General features: G+C 45.4%; 1 protein-coding gene and 1 pseudogene across 3 annotated transcripts in view; one reads left to right on the top strand and one right to left on the bottom strand.

Moving 5' to 3' along the window:
- Nucleotides 1-19,332, bottom strand: part of Ak5 (adenylate kinase 5) — a 184,133-nt gene that overhangs the window by 57,856 nt on the left and 106,945 nt on the right. For all 3 annotated transcript variants that reach the window (NM_001108951.1, XM_017591007.3, XM_063282309.1), the window contains exons 7-8: nucleotides 14,786-14,876; nucleotides 9,609-9,685 (exon numbers count right to left, since the gene is read on the bottom strand). In NM_001108951.1, the coding sequence (NP_001102421.1) occupies nucleotides 9,609-9,685; nucleotides 14,786-14,876 (168 nt within the window). The remainder of the gene's footprint in view (nucleotides 1-9,608; nucleotides 9,686-14,785; nucleotides 14,877-19,332) is intronic.
- Nucleotides 3,305-6,255, top strand: LOC134485691 (NHP2-like protein 1; annotated as a pseudogene).

Genomic DNA, 19,332 nt, shown 5'->3' on the forward strand with positions numbered 1-19,332 from the left:
CCACCTCACGAGTGATACTGTTTAATACATACACGAATCATTTTCAGATGAGTGTATATTAGATGCATATTTCTGAGACTACGAAAACGTCAGCTCTGATAGAAATTGGGGCTGGAGAGTGAGCTCAGTTGGCCAGATATGGAAGACACAGACACATGCTGGGCAGAAGCACCGATGGGAATTCTGGAGGGAACACGGAACCCTCAGTGGCTGGGGCTCAGAGTCAGAATGTGGCTGGGCAGGGTAGACTGAGAGGCCCGGTGGGGGTAACCGCTGGGCATCAACAACAGGGAGAAAGAGCCCAAGGGTAGACAGCCAACGGAGAAGTGACATGTTCAGTCTGGAGATTTTTCAGAGTCCATTCTGTGCAGAGGGAGCACTGGAGATGTAAAGAAAAATGGCCACTCCAGAGGGTGGTTGGTTGCCTAGAAGTGACATTTCAGATTATTCCGTAAGCAGAAAATCCATGCACAAACACACAGCTCCCCATATCCTGTCTCTTGGGGTTTGAGGGCAGACCTGCCCATTAGTCACACCTTTAGAAAAGCCATGCCCCTTATAGAGTTACAGGAGTGGGTGAGAGCCCACAGTCTGTCTCCATTGATTCTTGTCCTGCAGGCTCCCCTCCCATACCTTAGGATTCTGTGTGAGTGTCCTTCAGTGGGAGCCAGGTCTAAGCACACGTTATCAAAGAATGTTCTGAGACAGCATCCAAGGCTCATGCTCCTAACCTCGGAGACAACTCTAGCACTCAGTTCCACACAAAGTGTGTGAAAAAGAAATGCAGAGCAAACATCCTAGGATAGGTGTGGGGAGAAGAACTCACGAAACGCATTCATCCCTTTCCTCCTCTTCATTGTCATCATTTTAAAAAAGGAACGTTAAGCTCAACAGTAAGCATAATAATTACACTTATTTTTCTCACTTAATTGAGTGGTTGCCATGGTAACCTGAGAACTGAATACTCAGTGCCTTCAATGAACTATGGATACACATTTTTTTTTTTCATCTGTCAACGTTCCCCCACTATGGGACCCAGAAATGGAAGCATTTCATTTTCCCGGGTAAGAAAATTATAACGTGGCGCTGGATGGGTTTGAAATGTCATCAGGTTCAGCTCTGCAGCTGGCCTACGCTGGAGGAGGCAGCACCACCCTTCCAGAAGCCTCCTTTCTTGGCAAAGAGCTTCTGGAGGCCATCTCTAGAAACAATTCTGGTATCAGAGGGACAGAAGCCTGCAAAACACTGTAGTCCAGCACGTTTGTCTCCTCTCCTTCCCTTTGCCTCTGATCAGGCCCAGCATCTCTTTTTTGCCCTAATTGTTATTTTGGAGCAAGAGGGATGGTCACCCAAAGACATAAAGCAATTGTGTGATCCAGGCCGTTTGTTATTGGACTAACAGAGCTGAGCTCTGGCCTTCATTCAGTTTTCAAAGGAGAGAGCTGCCACTGGGCTGGCTCATAGTCAGGAGTAGACAGGGACACAGAGTGCTGCCTGTTGGCCTCCCCATGAAATGAAGAGAAATGAAGACAGTGCCTTCAGGGACGAGAACTTTTATACTTTACCTGAGATGCTCTGTTCATACCCAACCCATGCTTATGATCAACCCATTAGAATGTGGATTCCATGAACCATGAAGAGAAGGATTTAGCACTCAGCTTAAATAAACTAGCGCAAATCAATCAGTGGCGAGAAAAACAATTAAGAAAACCTCCCACTTGCAGAGATCAAGTTCATTTTCTTTCATTAAAATAGATTCATACTGCTGGCAAAAATTATCCTCTTAGCCGACCTCAGTAATATTTTCAACAGATTCAGTTTTTAGGCTTTAAACTCAGAGAATACTGTTGGTATTTTAATCAAACACAACTCCAAAGCAAACTTAAAAACTCCATCATCTTCAGTGGCTTCTCCAAGCTACTTAAACAATGTGCAAGGAAACATGTTTACTACTGAAGGAGATGACAACATAGTGTGTGAATAGAGAGGCAACGAAGTAGCAAGTGTATTGTGACTCCATTCTACTCGCTCTTTTCTGTTGTCAGTTCTCTTACAGAGCTGTGAGTTTCACTACGGCATTTTCATGTTTCCTCCCCACTCATTGAGTCCCTCGACACCCACTCCCTACCCTTGGTTGCCCCCTCCTGCTTTCTTGGTCACATGTCACCATGCTTGCCCTCACCAGTCCCCTCAGATCTCTTCTTGATCTTCCTTCTAGCTTCATGACCTGCCTCCAACCTATAGATGTAAATATACAAATTAAAATCTAAGATCTACAGCTGGGAAAACTATCCCAGACATGTCTTTCTGAGTCTAATTCATTTTGTTGAGCACAAAGTTTTCCAGGCCCATTGCCTTTTTTCTACACATGCCATTTTTCTTTACAGCTGAATCAATTCCCATTGTGCACCACACTCATTTATCCAAACAACCTGTTGGTGGCCACCTATGCTGATTCCACACTTGCCCACTGAAGAATAATGCAGAAGTAAACATGGATACACAGGTGTCTCTTAGTCTGCTGACTTACAGTCCTTCTTGTGTCTATATACCCATGGATAGTATAGCTAGGTGATGCACGAGCTCTGTTTTTAGCTTTTCTGAGGAAAGTCCACACTGATTCCCATGGTGGCCACACATGCTTACATTCTCACCAGGAGTGAGTGAAGCATCCTCCTCTTCCTCATCCTCCTCACCACTGTGGCTTATTTTCTTGGTGGTTGCCATTTTTGCTAGCATTATCATCACATACAAACACTTTGAAGACTTTCCCAAGTACGTACTGACAATTGTTTTCCTCTTTTGAGGATTGTCTACTTGGTTGGTTAACATATTTATGAGTGGAATAGTAGTTTTTCTGTTGTTTCTTAAATTTTTAAAAAATATATTCCAAATATTAGCCCTCTATCTATCTGATGCATAGTTGGCAAAACATTTTGTCTAATAGTCTTTAGCTGTCTCTTCACTCTAGTCATTGTTTCTCCACATAGAAGGTTTTAATTACAGGCAATCCCACTTGCCAGTCCTTGTGTCCTGTGCTGTCAGAGTCCTTTCCAGAATGTTTCTGTCTTCACCTCTGTCTTGACACATTCTTCCTGTTTTCTCCAGCCACTTTAAAGTGTCATGTCTTATGTGAAGATTTTTGAGCTCATCAACGTAGATTTTTGTGCTTAATAGGAGATAAGAGTTAACTTTATTCTTCTGTGTGTGTATAAGTCAACTTTCCCATCACTGCCAGTGGAACTACCTTTCCCCCACAATGTATGTTTTTGACACATTTGTCAAAGATTAGGCAGTTGTGGCTATGCGGCGGGGAGGGGTGGTGGTGGAGGTGGGTTACTTTTTGAGTCCTTTACTCGACTTCACTGGACTCCATGAATGTTTCCATGCCAGCACCACAGTGAAATGTTACCTACCCCAGGAAGAAGTAGTAACCAAGCTGTGTCATAATTTCCTGTAGTTATGCTATAATGTAGTCAGAAATGCATCAAGCAGTCTGCATTACCAACACCAATTGAACAAAAGCATCAAGCTGCATGCGGATATGGAGAACACAGGCACCTATAAGGGATGGAAAACGTATCAAAACCCAACCCTTACACCTCATAGGAATACATTATTTAATAGCCAGTCAATGATCACTGAAGGCCAGATATTTTAGGGGCCAGTGATAAAGAGATGAAGTTCCTGAATTCCTGTTCTGGTTTCTAGAGACAATGGAATAGGAGGACAGATGTGGGATTAATAAACACCGTACCCAGAACAGTGGACGCCTCTGGGAGGCCCGAGGGTGTGACCAGAGCGTGATGCACAGAGCCGTCTGCCATTTGAGTTTTGTCTGGGCACTGCAGCATTGGCCGGACAGTGGGGCTGGCAGATGCTTTCCAGCTGTATGCAGTTTTATTTCATAACTCTGAAACCGGATAAGTGCTGTTTTGGTCTCACTCTCTGTAGTTCTTAGCCTCTCTGAAGCACCTAATGAAAACTGATTTGCTTTTGTTTCCTGGTTCCGCTTCTACAATTTTCTTTTGTTCCAGTAAAAACATGTTTGCCTCCTACAGACAACAGAGAGGTCAAAGGGAGATAAATGGAGGTGTTTGGGGCACAGGCTGTGTTTTAGAAAGCCTCTGTGCTTGGGAATGGCGCGATTCTTTCTCACCAACGCTTGATTTCTGACTCTAACCTGTCAGTTGTGTGGCCCTGGGGAGTCTCTCACCTCCAGTTTCCTCAGGTATACACTGGGGCAGCTTTCTTGTAAGGGTTAGCAACAGCACAATGTAAATCGTTGGGCATGGCACCTGCTTCATTGTGTGATCCAGACAGCAAGTACAGGTGCATTGTTTAATCTGCTGCCACCCCATAGCTATCCCTTGTCACTTTGAAGGTCTGGCTTCCATCTCTTGTACTTTGATGCCTTGTGTTGAGTGTCACCTCTTTGCTGAGGTCATCCATGTACCTGAACCTTCTGTCTAATGCTCTGCTCAGCCCCATTCCCTGGATCTCAAGCTCCCTTACCCCTGCTTGGCTTTTCCTTTGCTTATCACATCTGACAACGTAGAGAGTTTACTAACACATTATGCTTACACCTCACTGTGTGTCTTCCTTGCTGGGATGCAAGCTCCTGAGACGAGCCTCCTCATCTGCTCATTGAGTAGGTATCACAAGTACAACTTAAAATTTGTTCAGTGACTACATGAAGAGAGATTAGTAGGGACAGTTTTTAAAGATTCTTTTCTGGATTGTGCTCTTTCAATCTGAGTATTTGTCCTTTTCATGTCTATGGAGTTCTCAACCAGTCTCTGTTAAAGCGCGGCCTCTGCGCCATCTTCCTTCTTTCCGTCTGGAATGTTGAGAATGCATATGTCGGTTCATTCTATTCTCGGTGTCTACTGAGTTCTTCCTCATACTGGACGACTGCTCAGGCTTCCGCTTTATTTTAAGGCAATTTCCTCTGCTCCATCGTCCTCTTTGAGTTGTGTTGGGCACCTTTTCAAACCGTTGGTGGAATTTTTTATTTCAGTAACAATTGCTTTCTTTGACACCGGTGTTTTAGCTACTTTTCCTGGTTCCTGCAACAACATCCAACAAAAGGGACTCGAGGAAGAAAGGAAGGAAGAAGGAAAAAAGGAAGAAGGAAGAAAGGAAGGAAGGAAGGAAGGAAGGAAAAAAGAAAGGAAAGAAGAAAGAAAGGAAAGAAGAAAGGAAGGAAGAAAGGAAGGAAGGAAGGAAGAAAGGAAGGAAGGAAGAAAGGAAGAGGAAAGGAAGGAAGGAAGGAAGAAAGGAAGAAGAAAGGAAGGAAGGAAGAAAGGAAGGAAGGAAGGAAGGAAGAAAGGAAGAAAGGAAGGAAGGAAGGAAGGAAGGAAGGAAGGAAGGAAGGCTTTATCTTGACTCACAGCTCATGGGTTCACAGTGCACTGCCCATCAGAGAGTGATGGGGAGCTGATTGCATCGAATTCATAGTCAAGATGTTAGGAGAAGGCCATGAATGTTTGTGTTCAGGTAGCTTTCCCCATTTTATGTAGTCTAGGGCCAAAGGCTGTGGAATAGTGCTACCTTTCTTCATGGCGGGTCTTAAGAATGTCCCTCGCAGACACACACGGGGTCTAGCGTGGTCTCGCACAGGTGTGCCTAGAGACTTGTCTCCTAAATCGTTCCGGATCCTGTCAAGTTGACAATCAACTATCCCACCTACCATATTCATTTATTTCTTTTTCCTTTCTCTTCCCACTCTTTCTGGTAGCTGTTTCGCAGTTCCGCTTTATTTCTTTGAACATTTAAAATATTCCTATGTAAGACTCCGGTCTTTCTGAGAGGGGTTTCAATCTGTCTGGGGCGGGCCATTGAGTCGTGGTGACGACATAGAGGCTGACGTGGATCTGAAGGCCTATCCCGTTGCAGATGCCCACCTGACCAAGAAGCCGCTGGACCTTGTTCAGCAGTGGTGTAACTACAAGCAGCTTCGGAAAGGAGCCAATGAAGCCACCAAAACCCTCAACAGAGGTGTCTCTGAGTTCATTGTGATGGCAGCAGACGCTGAGCCCTTGGAGATCATCCTGCACCTCCCTCTGCTGTGCGAAGACAAGAATGTCCCCTGTGTATTTGTGTGCTCCAAGCAGGCTTTAGGGCGGGCCTGTGGAGTCTCCAGGCCGGTCATCGCCTGTTCGTTACCATCAAAGAGGGCTCTCAACTAAAGCGGCAGATCAGTCCATTCAGTGGTCTATTGAACAGCTCCTGGTGTAGGCTGTGGCCCTGTCCTCTCCTGTCTCCTCCCACCCCGAGTTTGTGTACCGTATTGTCTGTTAGCGTGAACTATTTTCAGCCAGTTTCTATCCTATTGTTCTACATCTGGGTTTTGTATTTTTATTTTATTTTTGCCTGAACAGCGTTGTTTTTCACCACCTCATCATCCTCTTCTACCATTTTTTAGTCTTCCTTTTAAAAAGAAATGAATGCTAGCTAAGACGGGCGAAAGGCAGAACGTCGCCATTGAACAACAGGAAGAACCAGGAGAAACTTAAGCAGGGATAGTGGATACTGTCACCTGCAAACTTCCTCCACTGCGCAGGGCAGGATGACAGTGACAGGGGTCCCTTGTGCCTTTGATGTAAGATCTCCATAAATGTTACCACCACTGATGAACGTCCTTTGGGTAGCAGTCCCTCCCACCCCTTATCATTTGAAGACATTTGATGTCAGGCCTATGTCCCGGTGCCCTTTATTAACGTCCCGTGTGTTTTGATGTGTGCAGCCTTACATTCTCCCATATCTGAGGCAGTAACAGCTCAAGGGGATGCTGGGGAAATCCTGGCTGTCTGTCTGGATTTTACAGCCAAGACAGTGCCAGCAGGAAGCATCCTCTCCTCGGTAAACGGGGATTTCTTGTGGGAGCCGTTGGATACCCTGTTCCTCCCACAACATGGGTCAGGTGTATTCTCCCTCACACAAAGAAAGTGGTAACACGTTCATCGTTGAGCGTCCTAAGAAATAAATGTCCATATTTCGTTTTAAATAAATAAAAAAAAAAGACTTCAGTGTTTACTGTCATCACTAGCTCTTGAGGATGAGAAGCCTCCCACTTGCTATTGGCTTTCTTGCCATGGCTCATCTGTTCATGTCGTCTATAAATTTTAGATGCACACTATGAGTGGTGGCCATTTGCTTTAGCTGAGGCTTTAAGGGTCAGCAAATGAAAAGTTTCCAACACTATCTCCAGCTTGGCTTTCCGGGGTAGGATGGGAGGCAATACACTAAGATTATTAGAAAATGTGCCACAATTAGACATCTATATCACCTTCTCCAAGGCCCAAGGGACATCATGGAAGATGAGGGGGTGCTGTAGAGCAGTCTTCCACTCATGACGTGGCCATGGCACTCCTGGACTCAGCAGCTATGGTTACTTGTGAAGATTGGATGGGTCAAGATCCTGTCATGGAGTAGGAGAAAGTTCACGAGGCCCCGCCCCTTCATGAGGACATGTAGGCAGTTAGTAATTGTTGGAGGCGAGACACCTTCTTCACTGCTCTAGGTGGTGAGTGCAAATGCTATTGTAAATTGTCGCGCGCCCAATGTCCCGCCAGTAAGAACGACGCGCGGCAACAGGATTCTTCTGCGAACAAGCCTTTACTGTGTTACAGCTCTTCTTAGTGTTACAGCTCTCTTAGTGTTACAGCTCTCTTGAACAGGGACCCCGAGCAGCAAAGTCGCTCGACTTATATAGACAACAGTATGCTAATTATCTCTCAGGGATTGGTGGGGCATGGATCACCCCACTACTTGTCCTCCAGGGATTGGCGGAGAATGAATCACCTCACTAGCATATTAACGGTCAACTGACACCTGGTGCATAAACCGCACATGTGCAGTACCGCTGTTCACCACTAGAGGGAGCCCTAGCAAGGGGACAAGCCTGCACATGCGCAGTAAGTTGTCGACATCCAGACAAGGCTGGATGTCGGCACCATCTTTGTTTCGCCGCACCGCTCTCTTCAGTAAATGTCCCCTACCCTATGTGAGCAACCATAGTCATATTTGTATCGTCAAAATAAAACAACAAAGCATGAAGGTAAAAGAGGGCTAACACGTGTAATCAACAGGCATGGGGTAGGTCAAGAAGGGTAACGGGGTAGGTACAACCAAAATTCACTGAGGGCATGGTACAGAAACCACACAGTGAAAGCCATTGATATGCATAATTAGCATATGCTAATGAAAGTACCATAACCAAGAAAGAGCATCCTATGGTCCATCCCCACTCTGACCCCTGTCCGTGTGACTGTGGGCCAATGACTCTACCTGTGAAGTAGAAACCATAATCCTACCTGCGGAGATGCTGTGGGAAGCTAGCCCGACAGTCAGCGCAGAGCCAATGGCTTAGTTTTCCATGTAGTACAAGCTTAATAACTGTCACCAGGTTCTACAAATGCATGGTGACCATCCTGTGTTATTCACCTGTCAATAATGTCATGGTTTGTCAGGGAAGGAACTTAATTTACACACACACACACACACACACACACACACACACACACACACGTGTGTGGATACTGTGGGCAGACACATTTCCTCCAGTTGTGACATAAATAAGAAATGGGGGCAGAAGCCATCATAGGAACCCACTTGGCTCTCCATCACTTCTGAGAAGCAGTGACAAGAGTAGGCACGGAGTCTAAGATGTTATCTTTAAGGGAAAAAGAAGAGACTTAAAGCCTAATTAGGGAGGTAGATCATTTCCCGGCTAGTTTGGATCATTACAATATAGCAGTAGAGGAAGTTCTTGCCGAGAGGAAAATGACCCAGATAAATTTCTTCAGGTTTTTCCCCCAAAAGGAGCATACATTTTTGCTTGTTGGCCATGTTTTCCTGGGGCATCACTCCCTGCGGAGTTAGATGGAGAACAGCTACAGCCCTGGCCATGGCTGATGCCCAGCTGTGTTCTTCACTGTTGACTGGGAGGGTGGAATGCCTTCGTTACTTTTCTCATTGTTCTGACAAATGTCAAGACCAGAAGCCAAAGGGAGGAGAGGTTTATTTTGACCCAGGTTTGGGATCTGTCATAGGCAGAGAGGCGCAGTGGAGGCTGTGCTCTGGGGCTGTGGTGATGGCAGCATCAGGCAGTTCCTTTGAATTTTGGAGAATTTGTGGGCTGGGGAGCAGGGGGTTGCTGTTCAGTAACTTCCTCTTCTCTTTTCATTCAGGCTGGGATGGCAGATGGTGGAACAGTGCTTCCTTTACTCCGATCTCTCTGTCAGGAGATCCCTTTGCCCAGAGGTGTGGCTTACTCCTGCCCTCTGCACTTATTAATCCACTCAACTAGATAAAACTAGCCACCATGGCGCATAGGCAAACTCTTGGGTGAGAGGAGCTTATTTGCATCGGAAGGAGTTTTCATCCTAAGGCCCTTCCTTCACTGACTGCTTTGGGTCTGTGGATGAGGGAAGGTGAGAGACCCAAGTGCAGCTAAAGGCTGTGGGTGACCGTGCCTAACATGAGACCCATTATTAGTGACCTGTGAAGACCCCACAAAATGAAAACTTCTGTGTTTGTATTCATAAAACACAAAGACTAAAATGAAAAACATTTAAATAGAAAACACTTGTAGGTTTAGTTACCTGGTTGTCATAATCCGATCCTGTGTCAACAATCTCTCCAGCATCAAACATCATGGAAGGGTCAAGGTCACTTGAATCTACATTTAAGAAAGACAACAGTTAGCCGATGGTCTCCATCTGTGTTTTTCACACTTATGCATCCCTCCATCTGCCACGATCTATGTCTGGGCTGGTGTTAGAGGACGCAGACTCTCTGGACCTGGTCCCAGCCCTCAGAAGAACAAGCTCCAGAGGAGGCTAATTTGTTGACAGCAAGATTCAGAGACCAGAAAGTGTGAGGTTCTAAAGCCAGTTTACAGATATAAATCTGATTGATAAATTAAAAGCTTCAAGAGTTTTGATTTTAACGGATTACTGGGAGTTGTGACTATGCTAACCACAGGGGTTTGGATGCTGGGAATGTGAGCAGAGTCCACAGCAGAGAGCCAAGATAGACAGCCACTGATGGGGCTAGCCATGGAGGCAGAGAGAAGGCCGGGGACAGAGAGTAGCAGGAGGTAGTGTTGCCTGGTGCCTGGTGCCAGCTTCATATTTTTATTATTAGCACTACCTTCTCCCTTCCTTCACCCCCCTTTTGGAGGGTAGACCCTACTTTTTAGTTCAGGCTGGCTTTGAACTTGTGAAACTGCAGCTTCAAGCTCGAATGGGATTGAGGTGTGTGCCACTATAGGTGACTGATCCATTCTGATTATGGCTAACACTACTCTGCCAAACTGAGAAAGTTCTTGCCTTTAGACTATTGTTTGTGGTTTTATCTTTCTATTCTTCTGGGACAGAGTTTGTCTGTCCCAGGATGATCTGAGACTTGGAGCAGGTGTCATCGTGTGATAGGGATGACAGACCTGGTGTCCATTTCTCCTCTTTCTCCCTCACATGGCTGACAACACACTCCAAACAGGACAACCCAAACTGCCTTTCAGTGCAGTGCGCTATGCAGGTGAGAACCCGAGGGTGTGGTTGCCCATTCACATTCTGAGACAAGGAGGGACAATAAATGCATCCCAGTGAAGCTCCTTGCAGGGGTTGTGAAACATCTGGGGTAGAATAACAGAGTCTAGTTCAAGCCAGGACAATCATGTTTCTCTTCTGGGTGGCTTTTGTGGACGGCAGTGTTAACAATAACACAAACGTATTCAGTTTTCATTAGTCTCCAGTGTGAATGCTGTCTACTCGACTAGTCAAGTGGAGGAAGGTGTGTGGGCAGAGGTGTTTTCCCAGTCTCTGACTTGCCTCTGAGTGATTCCTTTGGAGTCCGCAGGAGCGGAACACACAGCGGCAAGGGGTCCCTTGTCCTACTTAGTTTGTTAAATTGGAAACCACTCTTCCAACTGTTTTCAGAAAGTACAATTTGAAGGGCCCTTTAACAACCCAGTGAGTGGGAGCCATGTACTAGCTCTTGAGACAGCAGCAAATTCATTAGAAAATAGTTTTCAGTAACATCAGAATGAAAAGACTTTTGATTAAAATGAACTTCCTGCTTAGGAGGAAGAGGAGATCAATTATCCTTCCTAATCAAGGGCCTTGACAGAAATCTTACTGTATCACTAAGGGATGGCATTTCTTGACACACTGTTGCCACTGGCAACTGCAGCATTAATATAGCTCAGATGAGAGACACAGTGTATCATTATCAGCTCAGATCATGATTGAACAGCTATTTAAAAAAAAACCACTGGTTTCTCAGTTTTCTAGAAATGAGGACTTTACTAATAGCCCAAGGCTTAGCAAATGAACTGGGGAGACAACCACAGGCTGTTGCTCCCGTTTGGACTACCTCAGTCAACACACTGGCCCATGAACCAGCGGACATGATTTTCTTCCTCACAAATGACCACAGGATTCAGTTATTTGGTCGCATGGATTTCATCTCTCCCTCTTTTGAGGTTTTCAGTTTATCTTCAAACTGAAATATATCCTTTTCTTCAGTAACAAAGAAAGGTCTAAGCTGAATGACTCCCTACCAGAACATGTGGTGTCATTTGTTACAATGTAGGCTGGTCTTCCATAACATTACCTTCAGGTCTTTCATTTAAGTGGCAGCCAGAGACAAAGGACTTTAAAGGGTGGCAGAGGTGAACTGAATCCTATTACTTATGGGGACAGTGTCATAGATGTCAATCTAAAGTTGCTGGAAGACACACTTGGCACTTGGTGCGCCAAAGACCCTGCTGCAATAGGGCCTTCTGAAGGGCATATGTGACCGAGACTCTTCTACCTTTCTGGCTGTTTCTCTCAAGAGGAGCAATACCTCCTGTTCCGATCTCAGTCAAACCCTTAGGATTATGTTTCAAGGTAGAATATAGAAAACACAACTTAAAAATTATAGGCATTCTGCTCACAGGCGCTGAATGACTGGGGATGAACCAAAGGGCTTGTGCGTTTTCTCTCAACACATGCTGTCCTGGGTTCTCTCTGTGCACACTTTGTACTTCCTGTCACACTGATTTTGAGACTCCCACTCTTATGCCACAGGCATGGGGGTGTTATCTGTATTATCCCAAGTGAGAAGAGAAGGGATGGTTCTTCAGTGCCTCTAGCTTAGGGATGGAGAGAGGTCAAGAAAGAGGAAAGAATTAGGAGAGATGGATCTGGGGGAAGAAGGGCAAGCTATTATTTAAGACATGGTGTCTCCACGGACAGACCCATGACTCTAGCTAGCTGCATATGTAGCAGAGGATGGCCTTGTTGGGTATCAATTGAAGGAGAAGCCCTTGGTCCTGCCAAGGCTGGATCCCCCAATGTAGGGGAATGTCAGGGTGGGGAGGTGGGAAGGAGTGGGTGGTTCGGTGGGGGAACACCCTCATAGAAGAACGGGGAGGGGGGATGGGATGGGGGTTTATGGACAGGAAACTGGGAAAGGGGGTAACATTTGAAATATATATTTAAAAAATCCAATAAAAAACAAAGGACATGCTGTCTCCCCATGAGTCTCCGTGGTCGTTGCAAATGCACAGCTCATATGCAGTATTCTCAGTGGGACAGATAACCCCTTTACCCACAATCTCTTTACCAAAACCCTTATTCCAATGGCCTGAGAACGCAAGTACTCTGTCTCCTCTTTCTAGATAAGGAAATACAAGCCCATGGATGACAGAGTGGTGCATAGTTAGGTAGAGATGGATAGCTCTGCTGCAAGAACTAAAGGGCTCCACAGAGGAGGGGCTCTGAGGAAAGGTGCAGAGGTCATGGGCCTGCTGCACAGAGAAAAAGGCAAAAAAGCCCCAAATACACACTGGGGCTCAAGGTGAGGAGCTGGTGAACCCATGAGATGTCAGCAGAGGTGGGCAGCTAGAAAAGAAAGGCTTTATATACTATATCTGTGAGGCTCGCACTGAGTCTCTCTCTCTCTCTCTCTCTCTCTCTCTCTCTCTCTCTCACACACACACACACACACACACACAGAGACAGAGACAGAGACAGAGGGAGGGAGGAGATGGAGGGAGGGAGGTAGAGAGAGAGAGGGAATATACATCCTCGCCAAGTCTTGAAACTATCACTCTTAAATAGAAGCACAGAAGAGGATCTGGTCCTTTAAGATGATGCTGAGGAGCTGGGACATAGGAAGCATATATGGGGACAGGTGTTCAGTGTGACTGGAAGAGAAGGTGGGAAGGCCAGAGGCAGGGACTAAGTCAATCGGAGAACTCCAAGAATAATGTAGTGAGGGGTGGAGGTGATGCTATACTGAGCATGAGACAGCTGAGGATTCTGGGTGTTTAGATATGGGAAGGGCAATGGTACCCAGACTGCAGAAGTCACAGGAGGTGGGACAGTTAGAGTGGCATTCTCTGAGGTTCTCAGTAACCTCTTGTAGCAGGGTTACTGACAGGTAGGGGAGCCTCAAAATGGAAGATGTCAAGGCTACCAATGCTGTGAAAGCAGAGAAGGAACTGTGGATTTCCGTGGTGCCCTCATGGAATGCCAACTGATCGGTGGTGAGAGCAGGAACACCTCTGGCTAACTCTGGAAAAGAGGTGACGTGGTTTACACTCGTCCCCTGCTGAGGCTCATTCTGGGACGTTAGTGCTGGTGCCAGAACTTTTTAAAATTTGTTTTGTTTTGGCCTCAAGATGTTCAAAGTAAAGCCAGAACCTTCTGTTTTCAGAGTGGCTGATTTACCTGACTATAATGTGAACATAGACAGTACAACATCAGCCAATCAATCAACCAATCAATCATCAATGCACATCGATCAGATATAGTTAATATCTGATGTCTATAGCACTTTCTCATCTCGCCTGTACATAATTCACTATCAGTCAATCATTGACATCAATCATCTAGATAAATCTATTACCTATTTGTAGCTGTTTTTCTCTCATTTATCTATCATCTATTTTCTATTTTATATATATATATCTGCATCTCTTTATCAACTATTATCTATCATCTATCAATGTATCCATCTATAAATCCATATCTAACTATTTTGCAGTGTAGGGAACTTAACTAGGGCCAAGCACACGCTAGAGACGCTTTATACCACGGAACTCTTTTCTCAGCTCCCAAACCTTTATTTTTAAACCTAATTACCTGTTCTCAATTCTTTTGCATTGTGATCTCATAAAGTAAAACCTCAAAGTCCCAGGCTTTAAAGCAAAATGTTGAGAGTCATTTACACAAAATGATTACTCCAGAAAAAAAGGCGGGGAGGGGGACGGACAGACAGACAAAGACGCATGGAGAGTGTAACCATGTGAGGTATGGGTCCTCTCTCAAGTGTCCCATGACTGTAGGGTTGAGGGCTTAGAAAAGAAGGGGGGAAATGACCGTAGAGCTATGGGGTGGGATGGGTGTAGCTACCAGAGGAGGCGGATGCTCTCTCTGGGCAGAACAAGACAGAGTTGTGCAGATTAGAGGGACCTGAGGACTATAACCTGCTATAGTTACACGAAGTATGAGGTAGGCTAGATTTCTTCCTACTATGGAGACACAGGTGCTGTGTTACATCCCGGTGATTAGGGATTTCTATGTACTATGACAAGAAAAGCATCAGCAAATTCACAGGGACAGGTATTTAGCCTTTCCCTTCTGTTTAGTTTTTAATCTTTATTTTCGAATAAGAAAGTTTGAGCCCAAGGATAGGGCTTCTGTGCCCAAGCTTCAGCCAGGATAAAAGTCCTGGCTCGTTTGTAGTTGGTTGTGGTGCTCTGATGCCAAGGGGCGTGGAGACTTACCTGTCGGAGCCTCTTTGTTTGGAAATAACTTGTTGTCGACGGCCATGCTGATGTCATGGAACACTGCGTCTTCATCTCGGTCAGCATCGAACTGGGGGAAACCGAGACAGACAAGTTTGCAACGTGAGACACATGATCGAGCTGAGTCTAAAAATGTGCGTGTGTCGTTCAGTTGTGTCTAGGAGGCGGTGGGAGTTAAAGCAGCTGCGTCTTTAACCAGATCGTTAGAGAGTCTCTTAATTTAGATCTCTGGCCACACGAGGCAGGGCAGTAGGAAGAAAATGTTCAGTCACCGAGGCTAAGAAAAGTGGGCAGCCTTTTCTCAATGTATAAAGCAAGCTCTGAAAACATAATTGAAATTTACTTAGGTTTTCTGACTTACTGTTTCTAATAACAAAGGAAAATATATAGTTATAAACAATAGCGGTAAAGATTTCCTATTCTCTATCTATCTATCTATCTATCTATCTATCTATCTATCTACCTACCTATCATCCATCCATCTATTATTTATTTATTGTGTGTACATCGCATGTGAGTATGCACAAGTATATATAGGTGTGCATGCATATGTGTGTGCATGCATGTGCAGGCTGTAAGTTGATGTTTGGTGTCTAGGATTTCTTTGAAACCTTTACTCTGTGTGTGTGCATGTGTGTGTGTGTGTGTGTGTGTGTGTGTGTGTGTGTGTGTGCATGTTTATGGTCTGGTATTTTCATCTGTGTGTAGAAATAAGAGGTCAACCTTAGATGTGACCCCTCATCTTCTACCTTGCTTGAGACATGCTCTTATGTCTGTTACTGCATGTACCAGTCTGTCTCGTGAGCTCTCAAAAAACACCTAGATTAGCAAAGGGAGTTACAGAGGTGGGCGCAGAACTGGGTATCACCAAGGTGTACACAGCCACCCACATTTTCAGTGGTCTTTGTTTGACCATGGAATCAACAGGCTTCACAAACCTCCTTGGGGGTAGTCTTCTCCAGCCATCAGTTACCTCTCTTACCATCAGTTATCTGAGATGTACCAGCCCGGTGGGAAGGTGTCAACTCAATCCTCCTTCAGGAGCTCACCTTTAGTTAAACTAGAGAATGAGTCTGAAGGAAACTGTTATTAACATTGATTCAGCTTCCTAGTTCCCCTGAGTGCTGTTTTCTAACCATCAACTCCAATTCAAGGTTGAGAAATGGTCTCTTCTCCCTATCTCAGGCAGGGAGTTTCAACCAAAACTCTCCCAGGACCTTCCTCCCCTGCCACAGGAGGCCCCTCAGATTCAATAGCCAGCCCCTCATCTTGGAACACATCTGTGCTAGCAATCTGCTAGTGAGCCAGTGATAGGCAGATTCCTGGGGTTTGCTGGCCAGCCCCAGATGCCAGTGAATGATCCTGTCTCAAAAATAAAACCACAGATGGGTCAGCGGGCAAGACCACTGTTCCAGATGACCTGGGTTTGATCTCAAGCACCCACATGACATCTCAAAACCATCTGTAAGTCCAGTCCCAGGCTACCTCATGCCCTTTTTGGCCTCCACATGCACAGCCCTTATGTGGTACACACATATACATGCATGCAGAACACCTGCACACATGAAATAATAATAAATACATAAATCTAAAAAACAAAACCAAACCAACAAGGTGAATGGCTCCTGAGGAATGACATCATCTGTCTCCCACATACATGAACACACACATGTATATTCACACACAAGTACAAGCACACATACATGTGCACGCACAAGTACATGCACATGCCTAAACACACTTACACATGCTCTCTGTTACATGTGTGAAAATGCCCCTCTAAGTCAAAGACTGCTTAGTGTTCTTGTTTTGTAACTTCTCTGTTCTCTGGATAAAAAATGGTAACAATTGCATTAAAACTGTAGTACTTCAAAGACTCACAGTGCTGCCAGTGAAGCCTGCAGACAGCAGTGGTGAATTTGGGGCCGATGGAATCGCTTTGCAGGGTTGGGTTTTAAGAGCTTCATAATCCACCATAAAACCTGAAAGAGTCACAGCTATACAGAGTGTGGGGGGTGGGGTGGCCAGCCACAGTCCGAGTCTGGGACAGAGCCTCCCTGTGTTTTTATTGGGATTCCTGTAGCTCAGCTCTGTGGACTCAAGCTCTGTAGAATTTATTATTTCTTCATAAAAGGAATTAGGGCACGATGGAAAAGAAGGCTAGATTCTGGCAGGATTCTGTGCAGAGGGATGGGTGCAGGACACTGGGAAGCCACCGAGAGCCGGAATCAAGGTTCCACCTTATCTTGCTGGGAATTCAGGTGCTAAGTCAACAGTTTTGTTAGGAAAAGCCTCCAGAGTAAAGAGATTCGGGACAAGCCTGTTAGGATATTTACGAAATGCCTTGAGAAAAGAAACTGCCTTTAAGTTGAAGCTGTAACAATGTAACTGGAACTTTGGTTTGTTTTGTGACTGGAACCTAAGAAAGAAGGGACTGCTCAAGGTAATCCTGGTTAGCCTTGTAGCATTGGCCCAGAGAGCTGTGTAAACAGCCGTCATCAGCTGGACACACCACTGGGAAACACTTCACCGTGATGGTCGTTGTCTGTGTATTTTAGCCACACAATCTTCGCAGCAACATTGTTTGGACGGATTTCTGTGCATGTGCACAGGAACACCCTCATACACACAGAGGACTGTCATCAAGATTGAAACAACCTCTGCTCTGGGGATGTCACTCTGTACTGAAAGCTTGCTTAGTACATGTGAAGCTCTGGGTTCACCCCAATGCCTCAAAAACAACCAATCATTCAAACAAAACCAGAACAAGAGACAGGTTTCAAAGGATTAAATAACTGTTCTAAGATCATGAGACAGGGGCTGAGTACACTTGTGGCCACACACAGTATGAGCTCTATAGACTACCAATGCTGTGAGGCTGAGTGTGTGTGTGTGTGTATGTGTGTGTGTGTGTGTGTGTGTGTGTGTGTGTGTGAAAGAGAGACAGAAAGACAGAGAGAGACAGAGACAGAGACACAGAGACAGACACAAAGACACAGAGACAGAGAGACAGAGAGAGATAGAGAGACAGAGATAGAGAGACACAGAGAGAGACAGAGAGAGAGAGAGAGAGAGAGAGAGAGAGAGAGAGAGAGAGAGAGAGAGAGACAGAGTGGGGCGGGCGACAGGCACACATGTGCCAGAGAACAGCACATTTGGAAGTCAGAGGACAATTCTCTGTCAACCCTGCTGAGCTAGAGTCTCTCTTGTTTTTGCTGCTGCTCTGTGTGTGCCAGGCTAACTACCCACCAGCTTCTGGATAATTCTTTCCCCTCCACCTATCTCTTTGTAGGATGGAGGGACTCCAGATGTGAGTCACTGCATTGGGATCTTGGGGGCTCCAGTGCTCAGACTCAAGTCACCAGGGTGCTGAGGCAGGGAACTTTACCCACCACTCCCTGCCCCCATTATTCACTGAGCTCATTCTGCAGGACAGATTCTGTACTGGGTTATAGAGTCATAAGGAAGAAAGATTAATCCATGTTGGTTTTGTCCTTGTTAAAGCGCCAGATGACTAAAACACTCAGCGAGAACCTAGTAAAGAAAAGGTTAAAAGGAGAGAGTGGAGAAGAGGTATGGGTCTGGGGACTGCTTCTCTTTACTGCACTTGTGAGCGCCAGTCAGACGCCAAATGCCAAACTGAACCGAGCAGAAAGCTAACTTAATTAAAGTTCTTTCCCCTTATGTTTTCCTCTTCTCTCTTTCTTCCCAGCATTCTTGGAATCTGAGGCTTTCAAAAACTATAAAATTGTTAGATAAATATTTGAACCTTTGTCAAGAAAGTTTGCAAATTAAAGAAGCTGGAACCTTAGAAGCCAAATTTTGACTTTATGTGACATTGGTTCCTTTCCTAACTGCAGGCTCTATTCCCATGTTCTCCAGTTCTGAAAAGTACCCTGGAAGTCTGAAACACACACACACACACACACACACACACACACACACACACACACTAGCACACATGCTCACAGTCAAAGCCATGAGATGTTTGACTGGGGCTAATTTTAGCCCTAGAAGATAGACAGTGATGGACAATCAGACTCAATCTCCTTTTTGTTTGTTTGTTGTTGTTCTTTTCCTTCTCCTTCATTATTGTTTTTTTTTCTTAGTTGAGATGCTTTATCTGATCACCACCACCACCACCACCACCACCACCACCACCACCACCACCACCACCACCATCAGTGCAAGGGATGGAGCCCAGAGCCTGGCACACACTAGTCAAGCAATCACTCACCAGGCTATTCCCACAGTCCTTTCCTCCTCTCCCCTCTCCTCTCCTCCCCTCCACTCTCCTCTCCTTCCCTGACGTCCCCCAGCATTGAGATCACTTGCCAGTCAAATAAATACATGTTTCTGTCTTCTTGACTAGCGTTGATAGCCAAATATGCTCGGTTCATAATCATGTGGAAGAGTCAATGGAAATCAAGTAGACTCCGAGAGATCAGCTTAAAAAACTGTGAACTGTGGGAAATGTGTCTGACTGGGGAATACAGGGCCAGCTGATGAAAGGCGTCAGTAATACG

The sequence above is a fragment of the Rattus norvegicus genome, chromosome 2 (assembly GCF_036323735.1).
Source record: "Rattus norvegicus strain BN/NHsdMcwi chromosome 2, GRCr8, whole genome shotgun sequence".
Taxonomy (NCBI): Eukaryota; Metazoa; Chordata; class Mammalia; order Rodentia; family Muridae; genus Rattus; species Rattus norvegicus.